This window comes from Capsicum annuum, chromosome 1 (genome assembly GCF_002878395.1).
Source record: "Capsicum annuum cultivar UCD-10X-F1 chromosome 1, UCD10Xv1.1, whole genome shotgun sequence".
Lineage (NCBI taxonomy): Eukaryota > Viridiplantae > Streptophyta > Magnoliopsida > Solanales > Solanaceae > Capsicum > Capsicum annuum.
The window spans coordinates 105,661,394-105,675,325 of NC_061111.1; the positions used below are offsets into that span (position 1 = coordinate 105,661,394).

Below are 13,932 nucleotides of genomic sequence, written 5' to 3' on the forward strand. Positions count from 1 at the left end.
GCCAAGTCTCCTTTGAAAATTCTTTTTCAAAACAGTTTGACTCTAAAACTGATCCACGAATAGAGATTCCAGCTAAGGAATTCTGTTGACTGAGGGGAAGGTGTTCGGCACCCCTCGATCCCGTGGTTCGACCACGGTCTCTTGGTGGAGCATATCGGCTAATTTGACAGTATAAAATGTATAAACCACAGAAACACACAAAACAAGCAAACAAACAAATCAAAACAAAATTCAAAATCAAAATAATGTCCAGTTCGAATTATATAATCCCCAAAATAGAAAAATGCGAAAATGTAAATCCTATTCTAGAATAATCCTAAACTATGCTCCAATGCCTTACCCGATGCCTCGGGCCTTGATCAGGAGCCTCATCTATGTACATGATACTTCGGGGCATTCCCCGGATAAATCAATTCAAGTCCCTCAGGGCATTCCCCGGTTAAATGAATACATTTCCAAATGCAAGAACTAAAACCAAACCATTCAACTCAAATTCCACATTCAAACATGCAACAAGAAAACTTATTCCTAAAATTTGCCTACCGAACCTACATTCGCCTATCCATTTTAACATATCATAATTCTATCACATTCCAACAATATTCATGCTCATTACGAATTAAACAAAACAACAATAAATCAAATTTAATCTAAATTCAACTTTTTTATCAATTTCTCAATTCCATCCCCAAACAATCAATTTCAATTCTCAAACGAGATACCATTTCACCAAACCATAATCAAGCAAACCAACCACGAGTCAAAATAAGCATGCATTCATCACCAACAAGGATCAAATAACACACAATATTCAATCCAACACCAAATATAATAAACAATGAAATAAAAAGAGAAAGAGAGTAGAATTCGACCGCAATTTGAAGCTTTCAAACTCAATGTTATTCGAATAAAGAAAGTTCGTACCCGAAAACCTCGAGCCTAACCTTAAAACCAACAATCCAACTCGACAATGAGAAATAATGACCGTTCACCGTCACTTTTCACCAACACTGTTCACTGTCACTGTTCACGCCGTTACCATTCACACCGTTATTGTTCATGCCGTTACTGTTCACTCCATTACTGTTCACCAGCACGATTTATGCCGGACTCCCATTGTCCAGACCCTTTTTCTCTCGCGCGATTCTCTCTCTCTCCCTCGTTTTTTTTGTTCTTGTGAGGAAGATGATTTGGTGATTGTTATTATTATGAAGAAGATGATGATGAAAGAATGAGTCTCCCCCTTTCTTTTGTCATTTTGTCCGTATATAATAGGCGTGAATTTGTTATCATGTGGGAATTTCGATGGGTCCCACATATATTCTTTCTTTGTGGACAAGAAAAGGAGGGGAGGATCACATGGGTGGAGGGTGGGGTAGTGGGTGAGGTGTTGTCTTTTAATTGGATAAGTTGTTAGGATAATTAAAACAAAAATAAAAATTTGTTAGGGATTGTTATTTTTTTGTATTTTTGTGGGGTATAATCATATGGATAAGAATGCATGATAAAATGAGCTAAAAATGGATAAAATTAGACTTTGGAAGGGACAAAATTAGCTGTGTACAATCACATTCCTGTGATTTTGAGTTCAAAGAATAAAAAAATGGAGATCCTCTAGTGCAGTGACAAAGTTCATAAAAAAGCCAAGAGAGAAGAGTCTACAAGTGAATAGATTGGAGAACGAACAAGAAGAAGAAAATGTTAGCTCAGAATTAAGCAAGCAAAAGACAATTGTCTCAATCACAGGAGAATATGAGCAGGAATGTACATCAAATGAGACATTAGAGCAATAACCCTTAAAGAAGAATGAGGTAGCAGAGAATGAGGCAGCAATATAATAAAAGGATAGACTAGAAGAACGTCATAGCCAAGAGGGCAAAAAAGTCCCAACGATAAGAAAAATATCAAAACAGAAGAAGATGGATAAAAGAGACGCAGTGGAAGACATCAGCAGGAAAGAAGACATGTCCCCAAGACAAACAAGTCAACTGAAAGTTAGGACAAAGAAGGTACAAAATTCAACATCTCAAGCTTCTATGTTCTAATAAGGAGAATGGTAGCGAACCTCAACAACTCTAACCAATTATTAATAAAGTATTATTTTTGAAATATCAGATTTGTTAGAACTCGGAAATCTTTTGAGAGACTAATAATAGATTTAAGAAGAAGGAAGCATTATATATATAAAGCTCTTTTTGAGCCTTTTCAAAGTCCAACAATGATAGAGGAATGTGGAAGAAAGTTGGGAAAGTAAAATGCTAGAGTTAACAGTGCAATCAAGATTTTTATTTTTTGGGATGGGGAATGAGAGGAGTAGGAGACCAACCTTCATTCAACATATGACCATTAAATTCAAACTAAAGGTTCTAATAATTCATACAAAGTAAGTGATGTCTATGCCAGAAGTAGTGCTTTAGAGAATTGGAGTTATGAAAAAAATTAGAGAAACTAGCAGTCGATTCAAATGATCCATGATTGGTAGAAGGTGATTTTAACACTATCCTAGATGAATCCAAAAAAATTGGAAGCCTTACCAATCGCTAAATATGAGACTGCAGATTTTGCTCAATATATCAACTCATGTTCATTGAATGAGCTAAGTTTCATTACTAGTAAGTACACTTGGTGGAATGGTAGGATTGAAGAGGCATGCATTTTTGAGAGAATTGGCTGAGTCTTTGGCAATAATGACTTTATGAATTTAATCAGGCTTACCAGACAGTGAAGTGCACCATTTAATCAGGCAAGGCCCAGATCATGCCCATTTACAAGTTAATATTCATCTCAGGATCAAATTATGAGACCTTTTAAGTTTCTAAATTTTTATATAAGATTTTCATTAGCTTGCAGAAGAGCATTGGAAGTTGGAAAGTGATGCAGGGCCCCCATTTGCTATAGTTCATGAAAGTTAAAAAAGGTAAAGTCTGCTCTTGCTCGATGGAGCAAGAACACTTTTGGTAATGTTTTTCAATAGGTTGCTACTTTGGAAGACATTATCAAAGCAATGGAGGTGCAACTGGAGAACTCCTCATCCCATGAGAATAGGGCAGCACTTAGCAAGGCAGAAACTGATTTGAAAAGGTATTTGCATAGAGGGGAATTCTAGAAACAAAAATCAGGCATGAGGTGGTTCAAGAATGAATAAAAAAATATCGAGTTCTTTTAGTATTATGTTAAATAAAGAAGAACGAAGTTAAATGTTTTTAAGATACAAACCAGACAAGGGGGTATAATCACATCAACCCAGAATATTAGTGAAGAGGCAGTTGCAGTTTTCATGGAATAATTCGAAGACACTCAAGAAGAGAATGATTTTTCTATGGTACAGTGCATCCCAAACCTCATTTCAAGGGAGCAAAATGGAGCGCTGTAGAAGAGGCCCACAAAATATGAAGTCAAACATGTGATTTTTTTCCTTAATTGAAGATAGTACAAATGGTCTTGATGGTCTCTCAAGGTAATTTTTCAAAAATATCTGAAACATTATCAAGGAGGACATCACTACCATGGTGAAAGCTTTCTTTTGTGGCCAATAACTACCTAGGTATATTTCTCATATCAAAAAAAGAGTGACTAATTTTGGGGATTCACTAAAAAACAGTAATATTGCGGGAGTTTATTTGCGGGGGTTAAAATACTGTCATTAAAATTTGTAAATTTTTGAGGTTTTTAAACCCCGCTATAAATTGGAGATTTTAAAGCCCTGCTATTAATCGAAAAAATATTTTTTCTTTTTTTTTAATTGGCCAAATATTTTCCCTTCTTTTTTAATTGGGCAAACCATTTTCTCTCTTCGCCAAAACAGATTGACAGCTCTCACCTTCCCCAAATCTCACCAGTCCGAAGTATGGGCATCTGGCTAGTAAAATGGGTTCAGAGTACCTTGCAAAACTATTGTCAAAGTTATTTCTTTAGTTCTTTTCATGTAAAGCGTTCCTAATTAAGCTAAGTAGAGTTCATATTCAGATTGCTTCCATTTCAGCACTTGGAACAATTTATCAAGGCAAGAATACCAAGTATCACCTCACTTATCAATTAAAACATAGATGAACTTGAAGCGGAATTGGACCACCTTGGAAGGCCTATTGCTGTTGATGCAGGCGTAAGCTCTGACTTCTATATCTCTCATTGCTACTGTTGATTGAATGATTTTCCTTTATCTCAGTAATTGCTTAGTGAATCTAGAGTCTGTGTAAATTATGATATGATGGGTGTGTGTATATACTAATTTGAAGCAATAAAATTCTATAATGCTCTAAAAGAGGGAAAAGAAAAGTGATGTCCACATCATGTTTGATAAAATGCACTGTTGAAAGTTGCTTTAAGAATGCAACAGTTTTTTCTTTTTTTCCCGAACTTTTCTTTTTACGTACAAATCCTAGTTAAATTAGGAGTTCTATCTTTGGTAGGAAACTAATTAGCTATTTTAATTTTGATAGAAATAGGTTGTTTCTTTGTCCTATTTTCAGTTGTAATAGCAACTATTTAAGTTGCTAATTTGATGATCAATAGAGATGGCTTTTACAAGAAAATAATCAACCGCTTTGCGTATTCTCTTCTTTGAACTCCCATCTGTTTCTGCGGCCAGCTTTTCAATTGAATTCCTGCGTTGTTTCCCTTTAACGGTTTTAAACTAACAATTGGTATCAAAGCTTTAATCCTAAGGGACTTGTGGGTGTTTGCATCAATCTGATCCAGTGGATACCATGAACGGAGAAGCAAATTTTTCTTCAATGGCACCACCAACTTTCGATGGAGAAAGTTATCAAATCTGGACAGTTAGAATGCGAATATATCCGCAAGCTTTGGATCTCTGGGAAGCTGTTGAAGATGAATACGAAATAGCTCCCTTGTCGGACAATCTCACTGTGGCGCAGATTAAAACTCACAAGGAGAGGAAAATGAGGAAATCAAAGCAATGGCATGCTTATTTACTGCAGTTTCATCTAATATCTTAACTCTTATCATGTCTCTGCAATCAGCGAAAGAGATATGGGATTATCTCAAGACTGATTATGAAGGAGATGAAAAGATTTGAGGGATGCAAGTGATGAATCTGGTACGTGAGTTTGAGCTGCAAAGGATGAAAGAAAGTGAAACCATAAAGGAGTACTCTAACAGACTTCTTAATTTAGCAAATCACATCAGATTGTTGGGTTCCACTTTCAATGATTCAGGGATCGTTGAGAAAATCCTAGTAACGGCACCTGAAAGATTTGAGGCTACCATATCAACCTTAGAAAATACTAAGGACTTGTCTAAGATAACACTTGCAGAGCTCTTAAGTGCTTTTCAAGCGCAAGAACAACGACGTGTTATGAGACAAGGAGGAGATGTCGAAGGTGCCTTACCAGTCAAGCATCATGATGATGGACGCTCTAAGAAGAAGAATAAGAAGTACCATTCAACTGATGAAGAAGGTGCAGCGCACAACAACAAAAATAAAACAGGTGGTTTCAAAGGAAACTACCCTCCTTGTAAGCATTGCGGCAAGCTCGGACATGCACCTTTTAAGTGTTGGAAAAGGCCTGATGCTAAGTGCACTAAGTGCAATCAGCTTAGGCATGAAGCGATCATCTGCAAAAACAAAACTCAGCAGCAAGATGCAGAGGCTCGAGTTGTTGATGAACAGGAAGAAGATCAACTCTTTGTCGCATCATGTTTAACAAGCAGTGTCTCAAGCGAGTCGTGGCTGATCGATAGCGGATGCACAAATCATATGACTTGCGATAAAGATTTTTTTAAAGATTTGAGGCATACTAAAACTACAAAAGTTAGAATCGGCCATGGTGGTTATATTCCAGCAAAAGGAATGGGAGCCATTACAATTGAAACACAATCAGGCACTAAAATAATTTCTGATGTTCTTTATGTACCCAATTTGGATCAGAACTTGTTAAGTGTTGGTCAGTTATTAGAAAAAGGTTTCAAATTGTATTTCGAAGATAAACACTGCTTGATCAAGGAAGCATCTGGACAAGACCCATTTAAAGTCAAAATGAGAGACAGAAGTTTCTCATTAAATCCATTAGAAGAAGAGCGTGGATTTCACCAGTTGTGTGTGGAGCCACCTCTGCTAAAAGAAGACATTCCACCTGATGATGAAGGTTGGCTTTCTCCTGGTTGTGATTTCAAAGTTGACTACATTGACTTGCTTAATGATAGTCAAGGAACCGACTTTTTCGTCACTGACAGCTGGGAGAAAGTATATCCCAAGGAAGCTGTTGCTGCTGTGTCTAGGGAGAAGCTAGATAATATTTCTGGACTTCCATCTGATGACTCGAAGGATGATGACATCAACCCTGGAAATCCAGATGTAGAAAAAAATGATTTTGAAGTTGAGGCCAGTTCTGATGTATCTACCGTTAAAGTATGGGACTTCACAAGCTGCCAAGAAGAGCGCTCGTTATCTGATGGAAAAGATAATCTTGTTAAACTTTGGGATGCCAAGTCAGGGAAGGAGCCTTCGTCATTTCACGGGCATAAGAATACCGTTCTATGCGTGAAGTGGAATCAGAATGGTAACTGGATCCTTACTGCTTCCAAGGATCAAATTATCAAGCTTTATGACATAAGGGCTATGAAGGAGCTTGAGTCGTTCCGTGGGTATCAGAAGAATGTGACATTGTTGGCCTGGCATCCGTTTCATGAAGAATATTTCGTCAGCGGAAGCTATGATGGTTCAATATTTCATTGTCTTGTGGGGCATGAAGCTCCTCAAGTAGAAATTACAAATGCACGTGAAACTGGTGTTTGGGATCTTTCATGGCACCCAATTGGTTAGACAACAATGATCAGACAACAAAGTTCTGGTGCAAAAATAGGCCTGGAGACTCCGCTCGTGATAAATTCAATTTAGGACAACAAGGTTTGGGTGATCAAAACAATGTTCTTGGTCGCATGCCTGGTAATTTTCCAGGTCTTGAGGCCCCCTCAACCCCTGGAGCATTTGCCTCCGGTATATTACAAACTGAGGGTACAATACCTGGAGTTGGAACTGTAGTGCCTCTATCTATCCCATCACTTGATTCATCACCTCAAGGAGAACAGAAGACTTCGGTGCCAGTTTCAATGCCTTTAGGAGCTCCTCCTCTTCCTCATGGTCCACATCCATCTCTTTTTGCAAGTAATCAGCAACATGCATATCAACAAAACATGCAGCAAGTTCAGCAGCAGCAGTCACTACCACAACAAATGACTTCTCTTCCTCTGCAACCTTCAAATTTGCCATAGCTAGAAGACCTGTTCACTAAGCCACTTCCAATCAGCAAGTTCGAGCTTCTAAGGATTGGTGTTTGCATTTCATAAAGTAAGGAGGAGTGTTGAAAGTTGCTTTAAGAATGCAACTGTTTTTTCTTTTTTCTCCAGTTTTTCTTCTCACGTACAAATCCTAGTTAAATTAGGAGTCCTATCTTTGGTAGGAAACTAATTAGCTATTTTAATTTTGATAGAAATAGTTTGTTTCTTTGTCCTATTTTTAGTTGTAATAGCAACTATTTAAGTTGCTAATTTGATGATCAATACAGATGGCTTTTACAAGAAAATAATCAACCGCTTTGCGTATTCTCTTCTTTAAACTCCCATCTTTGTTTCTGCGGCCAGCTTTTCAATTGAATTCCTGTGTTGTTTCCCTTTAACAGTTTTAAACCAACATGCACGAATGAAAATTGAAGTAATGAAGAAGAAAACCCTACCAATCGCGTGGCAAAAAATATCACAATGTAATGGATAAAAATATTTAAAAATATTACTCTTGTAAATTGCAGCAAACAATGTTGCAATCGTGATGCATTGAATGTTCTGAAAAATATTAGCCACTGTGATCATGATGTAACATGATGCGATCGTGATGAAGGAACTGGAACTGTGTCAAACATAGTAGCTTCTCACTAATCTGTCTGATGCCTATGCTACCTATTTCTTTGATCAAATTGTGTGATAATACATTGCTTTACATACCTATATACTTATTTGACATGCTTGCTTCTTTCTAGGTATGTAATCTTTAAAATGGTCGAGGAATTAAATTCTAACGTTTCCCAAAAGTGGACCATATGTTGGATGATGACTACTCTGATCAAGAAACCTTCATCTCACTCAAATGTGCAAGATTGTATGACCGCCTCATGACAAACATTTTAACAAGGAAAAGAGGCAACCTTTGGAGAAGCTTCAAACCCACTGGCTTAATTTTTATAGGATATTGGTTGATAGTTGTTGCATGTGTTTCATTGGGGATCCAATTGAGAAAAGTTTTCAAAATGTAAAAGAGTTCTATGCTAATGTTGTCTATTTCAAGCTCAACTGTATACTATTTTTGAACTTTGTCGTTCTTTTGATAAGATATTTAAGGAGCATCTAGATGGAGGGTAAGTGGATTTTTTTCCCTTTATTTCCAAAATTAGGGAAACTAGGCCAAAGAATGTGCTAGTTTGCCATATTGTGGTTATTTTCTCTTAAGTGTTAGAAAATTTGCCTGACCCACATTGATGTGCAAGAGTCTCTAAAGGGGTTTAATTATATTTGTTTACTCATTTCATATCCTTAAGGTTTGTCGGTTGGACCTTTTGGATTCATTCGCATGACGTTAGTACCGAAATTTGGAAAGCTCATCTCTCCTTACATGTTTTGTTTGCACCTACCTTTTCTCTTTCAACTCAACTTCTGTCTATGGTACTTCTTTGGTTTTTGTTTGTTTTTTTGGGGGGGGGGGGGGGGGGGGGTGTAGAGTGGAAAGATGATTTTTGTTAAAGGGTGAAAAGAGACCACCAAATCTAACTTTCAGTATCGTAAGTACTTCAAAAAATCAAAGAAACCATAGTGGAGAACCATAAAGCACAAGAAAATTTGAAACACAAGGAGGACTTTGGCAAAGGGTGAAAAGAGATCACCAATAAAACTCAAGGAATTGACAACACATTTCAGTAGACATGCCACACACATCTATCTTGTCTGTAAGGATAACCTTGCTTGTACTGATTCAAGATGAATTTCCAGTTTATTGCTCTTAACCTAGACTTTATTTAACATGTATTTTCTCTTTTTGGTAATCATTCAACCTGGTGATGATCGAATTTATGGAGTTTTTGACAACCAACTACCTGCTGCTTTGAGAAAACTCCCCTTTGACCAATATCTCTCTGTGCAAAATGTGAGGAAAGTTGTTTCAGAGGCAGACGGTTACCAGCCTCGCTTGATAGCACCTGAGCAAGGTTATAGACGGCTAATTAAGGGGGCCTTAAATTATTTTAGAGGCCCAGCTGAAGCGTCTGTTGATGCTGTAAATAACCTTTCAAAATTTATCAGTGTCAAATCGTGATTGCTTGTTATCAACAGGAGTAAATATTGTCTTTTATCACAATTTACCTACATGTTTCAAATCTTTTCTTCTTTTCAACACTTATGTGCGCAGTGAAAAGGCATCATATAAAATGAAACAGAGGGAGTAGGTCATATGATTCAATGTATCATCTTGAACATACCATCCTTTGTTATTATCAGTTGCAGGTGAGATAGACTATTGTGATCAATATATGCATGGATGTGGAGCTCATACAGACTATGGAATGATAACTATCTTAATGACCGACGGTGTTCCTAGACTTCAGGCATGTTACAAAGAGTTGATTTCTCATGTGGTCACTCAACTAATAGTTATTCTCAAATTAAGATAATAACTATTAGTTGAGTAACTAAGCAAGAAATCTACCCATATTAAAAATGTCTAGTTGACGCGAAAACAGTAAATGCATAGAGTATTGATAATTCTAGCATTTCATCTGTATTCTGCCTTTTATCAGGTTTGCAGAGATAAATTACAGAAACCTCAGATTTGGGAAGATGTGTCTCAGCTGAATGGGTACGTAAATGAGCCATATACTTTTCTGAGTTTCTTTAGGGGTTGTTTTGTTCGCATATATCACAGAGTAACAAAGCCAGAACAAGAACGTTATTCGGCATCCAACATCCTGTTAACAACATATTTGCTTCTCCGTATTCGTTCAAATGCAATAGAATTTCCATTCTAACCATTATATATATGTACCAAGTTAAATTAGGACAGTTAAATAAGGTCTCATTAAGGTTCTTTTGTTAATGGTTTGTTGAGCTCTGAAGCTGATAGAAGGTTGGTAATGGCAATGCCCTCAATTTTTAATAAGCATAGGAGGCGGCAGGCAGCTCTATTAATATTTTCTTGGTTCTTCATGTTTTTTACCAGCATTATGATACTGATGTTTCTTTTCTAAATTATAAATAGATTAGTTAGTAGGAGCGTCATAGTCTCCACTCAAAGTGGCTTTCCTTATGTCTGTTGCTTGATTATCTGCCGTGCTCCTCGTTTTATATTGTTGCTTGGTGCATTTCATCTTCACTAAATTATTTGAAAGTTTCTCTCATCTTTAATGCATATGGCCTGCTTCTACATCTTGCTTTTTTCTTGAATCATGTTGTTCCTGTAACTCTTTAACAACAGAGAATTGGAGATATGGGCCGGAGAGTCAGCTATGGAGGAGGGCAAAGTTCATTGGGATACTTATTTGGAAGCGGTGAGGCGCCAAAATCAACCACGACAAATGCACTAGTTGTTCAAAGTGAAGGGCCGACAATAAATAAGGAGCCAGCTTCAAAGCCTGCTGGTTCTGCTGCAGTTGACGCTACTAAGCAAATTCCTGCTGGTATTCAGAGCACCGCTTCGAGAAACCATTTTGGGTCAGATGGTCAAAACAAAGGCAACTTTATCACGGTATTGCCCTCGTGTTAATTAGGATGATGTCTTTGAAATGCCTGTCTAGTTCATTTTTATTGTTTGCTGTAGAAATATTTTGATCATTCAAGGTAGAGTAATATAAATAGCTTGCTTTCTCACCCTTCACAAATGAAAGTCTTGTAATTCCGAAACAATTGACAATCACGACTATGCTTAGGTATAATCATAGATAACTTCAAAGTTCCTTCTTTTAATCAATTTGATAGGATGATAACTTTATTCGAGGGAGCTTATGATTAGTCATCTATTCAAGTACCTATCCGACCATTCAATTTTGAAAGTTCATTGTATTCAGTTATATAAACACCTCCTACCTGCTATCTTGATTTTCTGGATTTTTTTTTGGAAGAATAAGTTTGAGAGATGTGCAAGGTGTAGTGATCTTAAATGATGTGTGTGGACTGAAAGGAAGGAAAGGTATTTTGATGGAATCTCTACACCAAATCACTCTTTTAAAGCTAGATGTTACCTGCATGTTAAATGGTACTTAGATTCCTAATTTGATATTACCTGTATGTTGAATGGTACTTAAGTTTCTAGTTTGATTAACTGATTGAGTAATTTGAAACTATAGCATGGAGTAGTTGTTGATTGATTTATTTATATTTATCATGATGTTATTTTTAGTTGTACGCAGATATAAATGTAATAAAGACTGAAAGTTATCTGATTGGTTTTTATACTTTGTATTTTTATGTAGCCAAGTGATGCGGCTAGTGGACCCATTTCGCCATGGATGCAAGGAGACCACATGATGATAGTGATCCTAATGATAGTCGTTGATTTCGTTGCAAATTGTCTTGGATATTCAATTATGATATGTAATTGTGTGGTTGGAGTGAATCTTAGAATATTGAAGGTTTTGTGTTTAAATTTGATTTTGGAGTTTGAAGATACTAGTTAATGTTGAAAATTTGAATTTTGAAGATGCTAATGTTAAAATTTAATTTTGAAGTTTAATGTTCAATGTATTTTTGATATGCTTGTGAATTACAATGTTTAATTGGTCATATTGTGTTAATGATATATGAATTGAATAAATATTGGATTGTAGGTTATGCCTAAAGGAACAATGAAATTTGAGCTAAAATTACAATTTATAATTTGTTATTGCAAATTAAAAAATAAAAATTGCGGAAGTTTTAAATCGCCGTAATTTTTATTTAAAAATTGTGGAGGTTTTAAACTGCCGCAAATTAATTATGGCAGTCGAAAAAAAATTATCGCAAATTATTTGTGATGACTCGTATTGTGGGGATTTTGGGAACTGTTGGAATCGCAATTTGCGGGGGTTTTCTTAAAAATAACTTCCGCAATTTGACCCATTTTTTTTTGTAGTGATTTAAGATCAATCAACCTAAGCACTTTCTATAACAAAATAATCTCTAGTGTAGAAAATAATCTCTAGTGTAGTGCATGAGAGATTGGTTGTTGTCTTATCAGCTATTATTTTACCTAACCAATCAATTTTTTTGAAAGGGAAGAGCATAACAGAAAATATATTGTTAGCTTGGAAGATCATAAGACATATTAGCAGGAGAAACCAGTTGCATAGTGTGGTTGTAAAACTGGATATGACTAAAACTTATGATAGAGTCTAATGGTTCTTTCTAACCAAAGTTCTAAGAGGTTTTGGATTCTCTGAAAGGATCATTGACATGGTGGTGAGCAATAACTGGTATACAATGCTTTTAAATGGGCAACCTTTTGATTTTTTCCAATCTTCTAAGAGGGTTAAAGCAGGAAGATTCTTTTTTCCTTCATTTTGTTTATTATAGCTGCTGAACTCTTGACCAGAAGCTTAAAAAACCTCTTCAGATACCCTTACTTTAATGGATATAAGATACCAAAATGGAGTCCAAAAATTAATTATTTGTCCTATGCTGATTATGCCGTTCTATTTTATTCTAGGTATCCTTATTCTATGAGAAAGATGATGAATGTGCTAAAACAATATGAACATATTTCAAGTCAAATGATTAATATTGATAAGAGCCTATTTAATTTTATGAGAAGGTGCTGATCGGATTTGCAAAGAATTATTAGTGTGAGACAGGGCACGTTCCCTTTTACATATCTAGGTTGTCCTATTTTTTATGGGAGGAAGAACAGAGGACATTTTGAGAATTTGCTTAAGAAGGTTATGAAAAGAATGTTCACATGATAAAATAGGTTGTTATTGTTTGGGAAAAGACACATCCTTATTGTACACGTGTTACAATCCACGTCAGTTTATTTTTTGTCTGCTAGAAATCCTCCAACTTGTATGATAGATCAGTTACATAAGATTTTTGCAAAATTCTTCTGAGGTAACATAACTGGTGCTCAGAATATGCATTGGGTGGCATGAGAAAAGATGTGTTATCCTAAAGAGGAAGATGGAGTTGATTTTAGATCTTTACATGATACATCAAAGACTTTATTTACTAAATTTTGGTGAAATTTCACTACACAAACATCATCTATGTGGAGCACATTTATGTGGAATAAATACTGTAAGCAATTTTATCCTATCATATCTCAAGGATATGGGGCTTCTCATGTATGGAGAAAAACGACTATAGTAAGAAAAGAAGTAAAACATAACATATGATGGCAAGTAATAGCAGGAAATTCCATTTTTGGCATGACAGTAGGACCAAAAAAAAGGCTTTGTACTATGTGGAGGGGGATAATGCTATTGATGAAGAGCTAGTGGTTAGATCATTGTGTGAAGAAAATTCTTGGATTAGATAAAAGCTCATGTCTAAGGTATCATACGAGATGTCCAACTTTATAATTAATAGTATTAATCCTCCTTCAACTAAAATAATGATATCTAATGGTGGATGAAAAATTCTCGAGGAAGATTCACTGTGAAGTCAGTATGGAAATTGATGCGGAAGAAGCACGAGGTGAGAAAGGATTATGAATTAATCTGTCCTGAAGGAATTTCTCTGAAGATTAGTTTCTTTATGTGGAGGGTATGGAAGAGAAAAATTGTCACTGATGACAATCTCAAGAAGATGAATATTAACATAAGAAATAGAAAACCATGTCCCACCTTTTTCTAATAACCCATATAGCTAGTAGGTTATGGCGGAAGTTTGCTATTTATGCATGGATAAATATAAAAGGGATGCATCTACGACATCTCATTATTGCCTGGTGGAAACATGAGGCTC

At 36.0% G+C, this 13,932-nt stretch overlaps 1 protein-coding gene across 8 annotated transcripts; it reads left to right on the plus strand.

Moving 5' to 3' along the window:
- The first annotated feature begins 1,638 nt into the window (after positions 1-1,638).
- Positions 1,639-11,728, plus strand: LOC107877169 (protein SPIRAL1-like 1). Of its 8 annotated transcripts, none has more exons than XR_007052282.1 (6): positions 1,639-2,009; positions 2,844-3,544; positions 3,983-4,102; positions 7,995-9,859; positions 10,475-10,744; positions 11,469-11,728. XR_007052282.1 is itself a non-coding variant. In XM_016723894.2 (4 exons), the coding sequence occupies exons 3-4, from the start codon at positions 10,487-10,489 to the stop codon at positions 11,670-11,672; spliced, it is 462 nt and encodes a 153-aa protein (XP_016579380.2). In that variant the 5' UTR covers positions 3,580-4,102; positions 9,801-9,859; positions 10,475-10,486; the 3' UTR covers positions 11,673-11,728. The 8 variants fall into 8 exon arrangements, 1 of the variants encoding a protein (XP_016579380.2); XR_007052286.1 differs by having other exon boundaries at positions 2,844-3,457; XR_007052285.1 differs by lacking the exon at positions 2,844-3,544 and having other exon boundaries at positions 1,643-2,009.
- The last annotated feature ends 2,204 nt before the right edge of the window (positions 11,729-13,932 follow it).

What these genes read in the sequence shown, in the direction of transcription:
- LOC107877169 (XM_016723894.2), top strand. Translation starts at nt 10,487, where the DNA reads ATGGGCCGGAGAGTCAGCTATGGAGGAGGGCAAAGTTCATTGGGATAC. An exon ending in ACAAAGGCAACTTTATCACG is followed by an intron (nt 10,745 to 11,468) that starts GTATTGCCCTCG and finishes ATTTTTATGTAG; the next exon opens with CCAAGTGATGCGGCTAGTGG.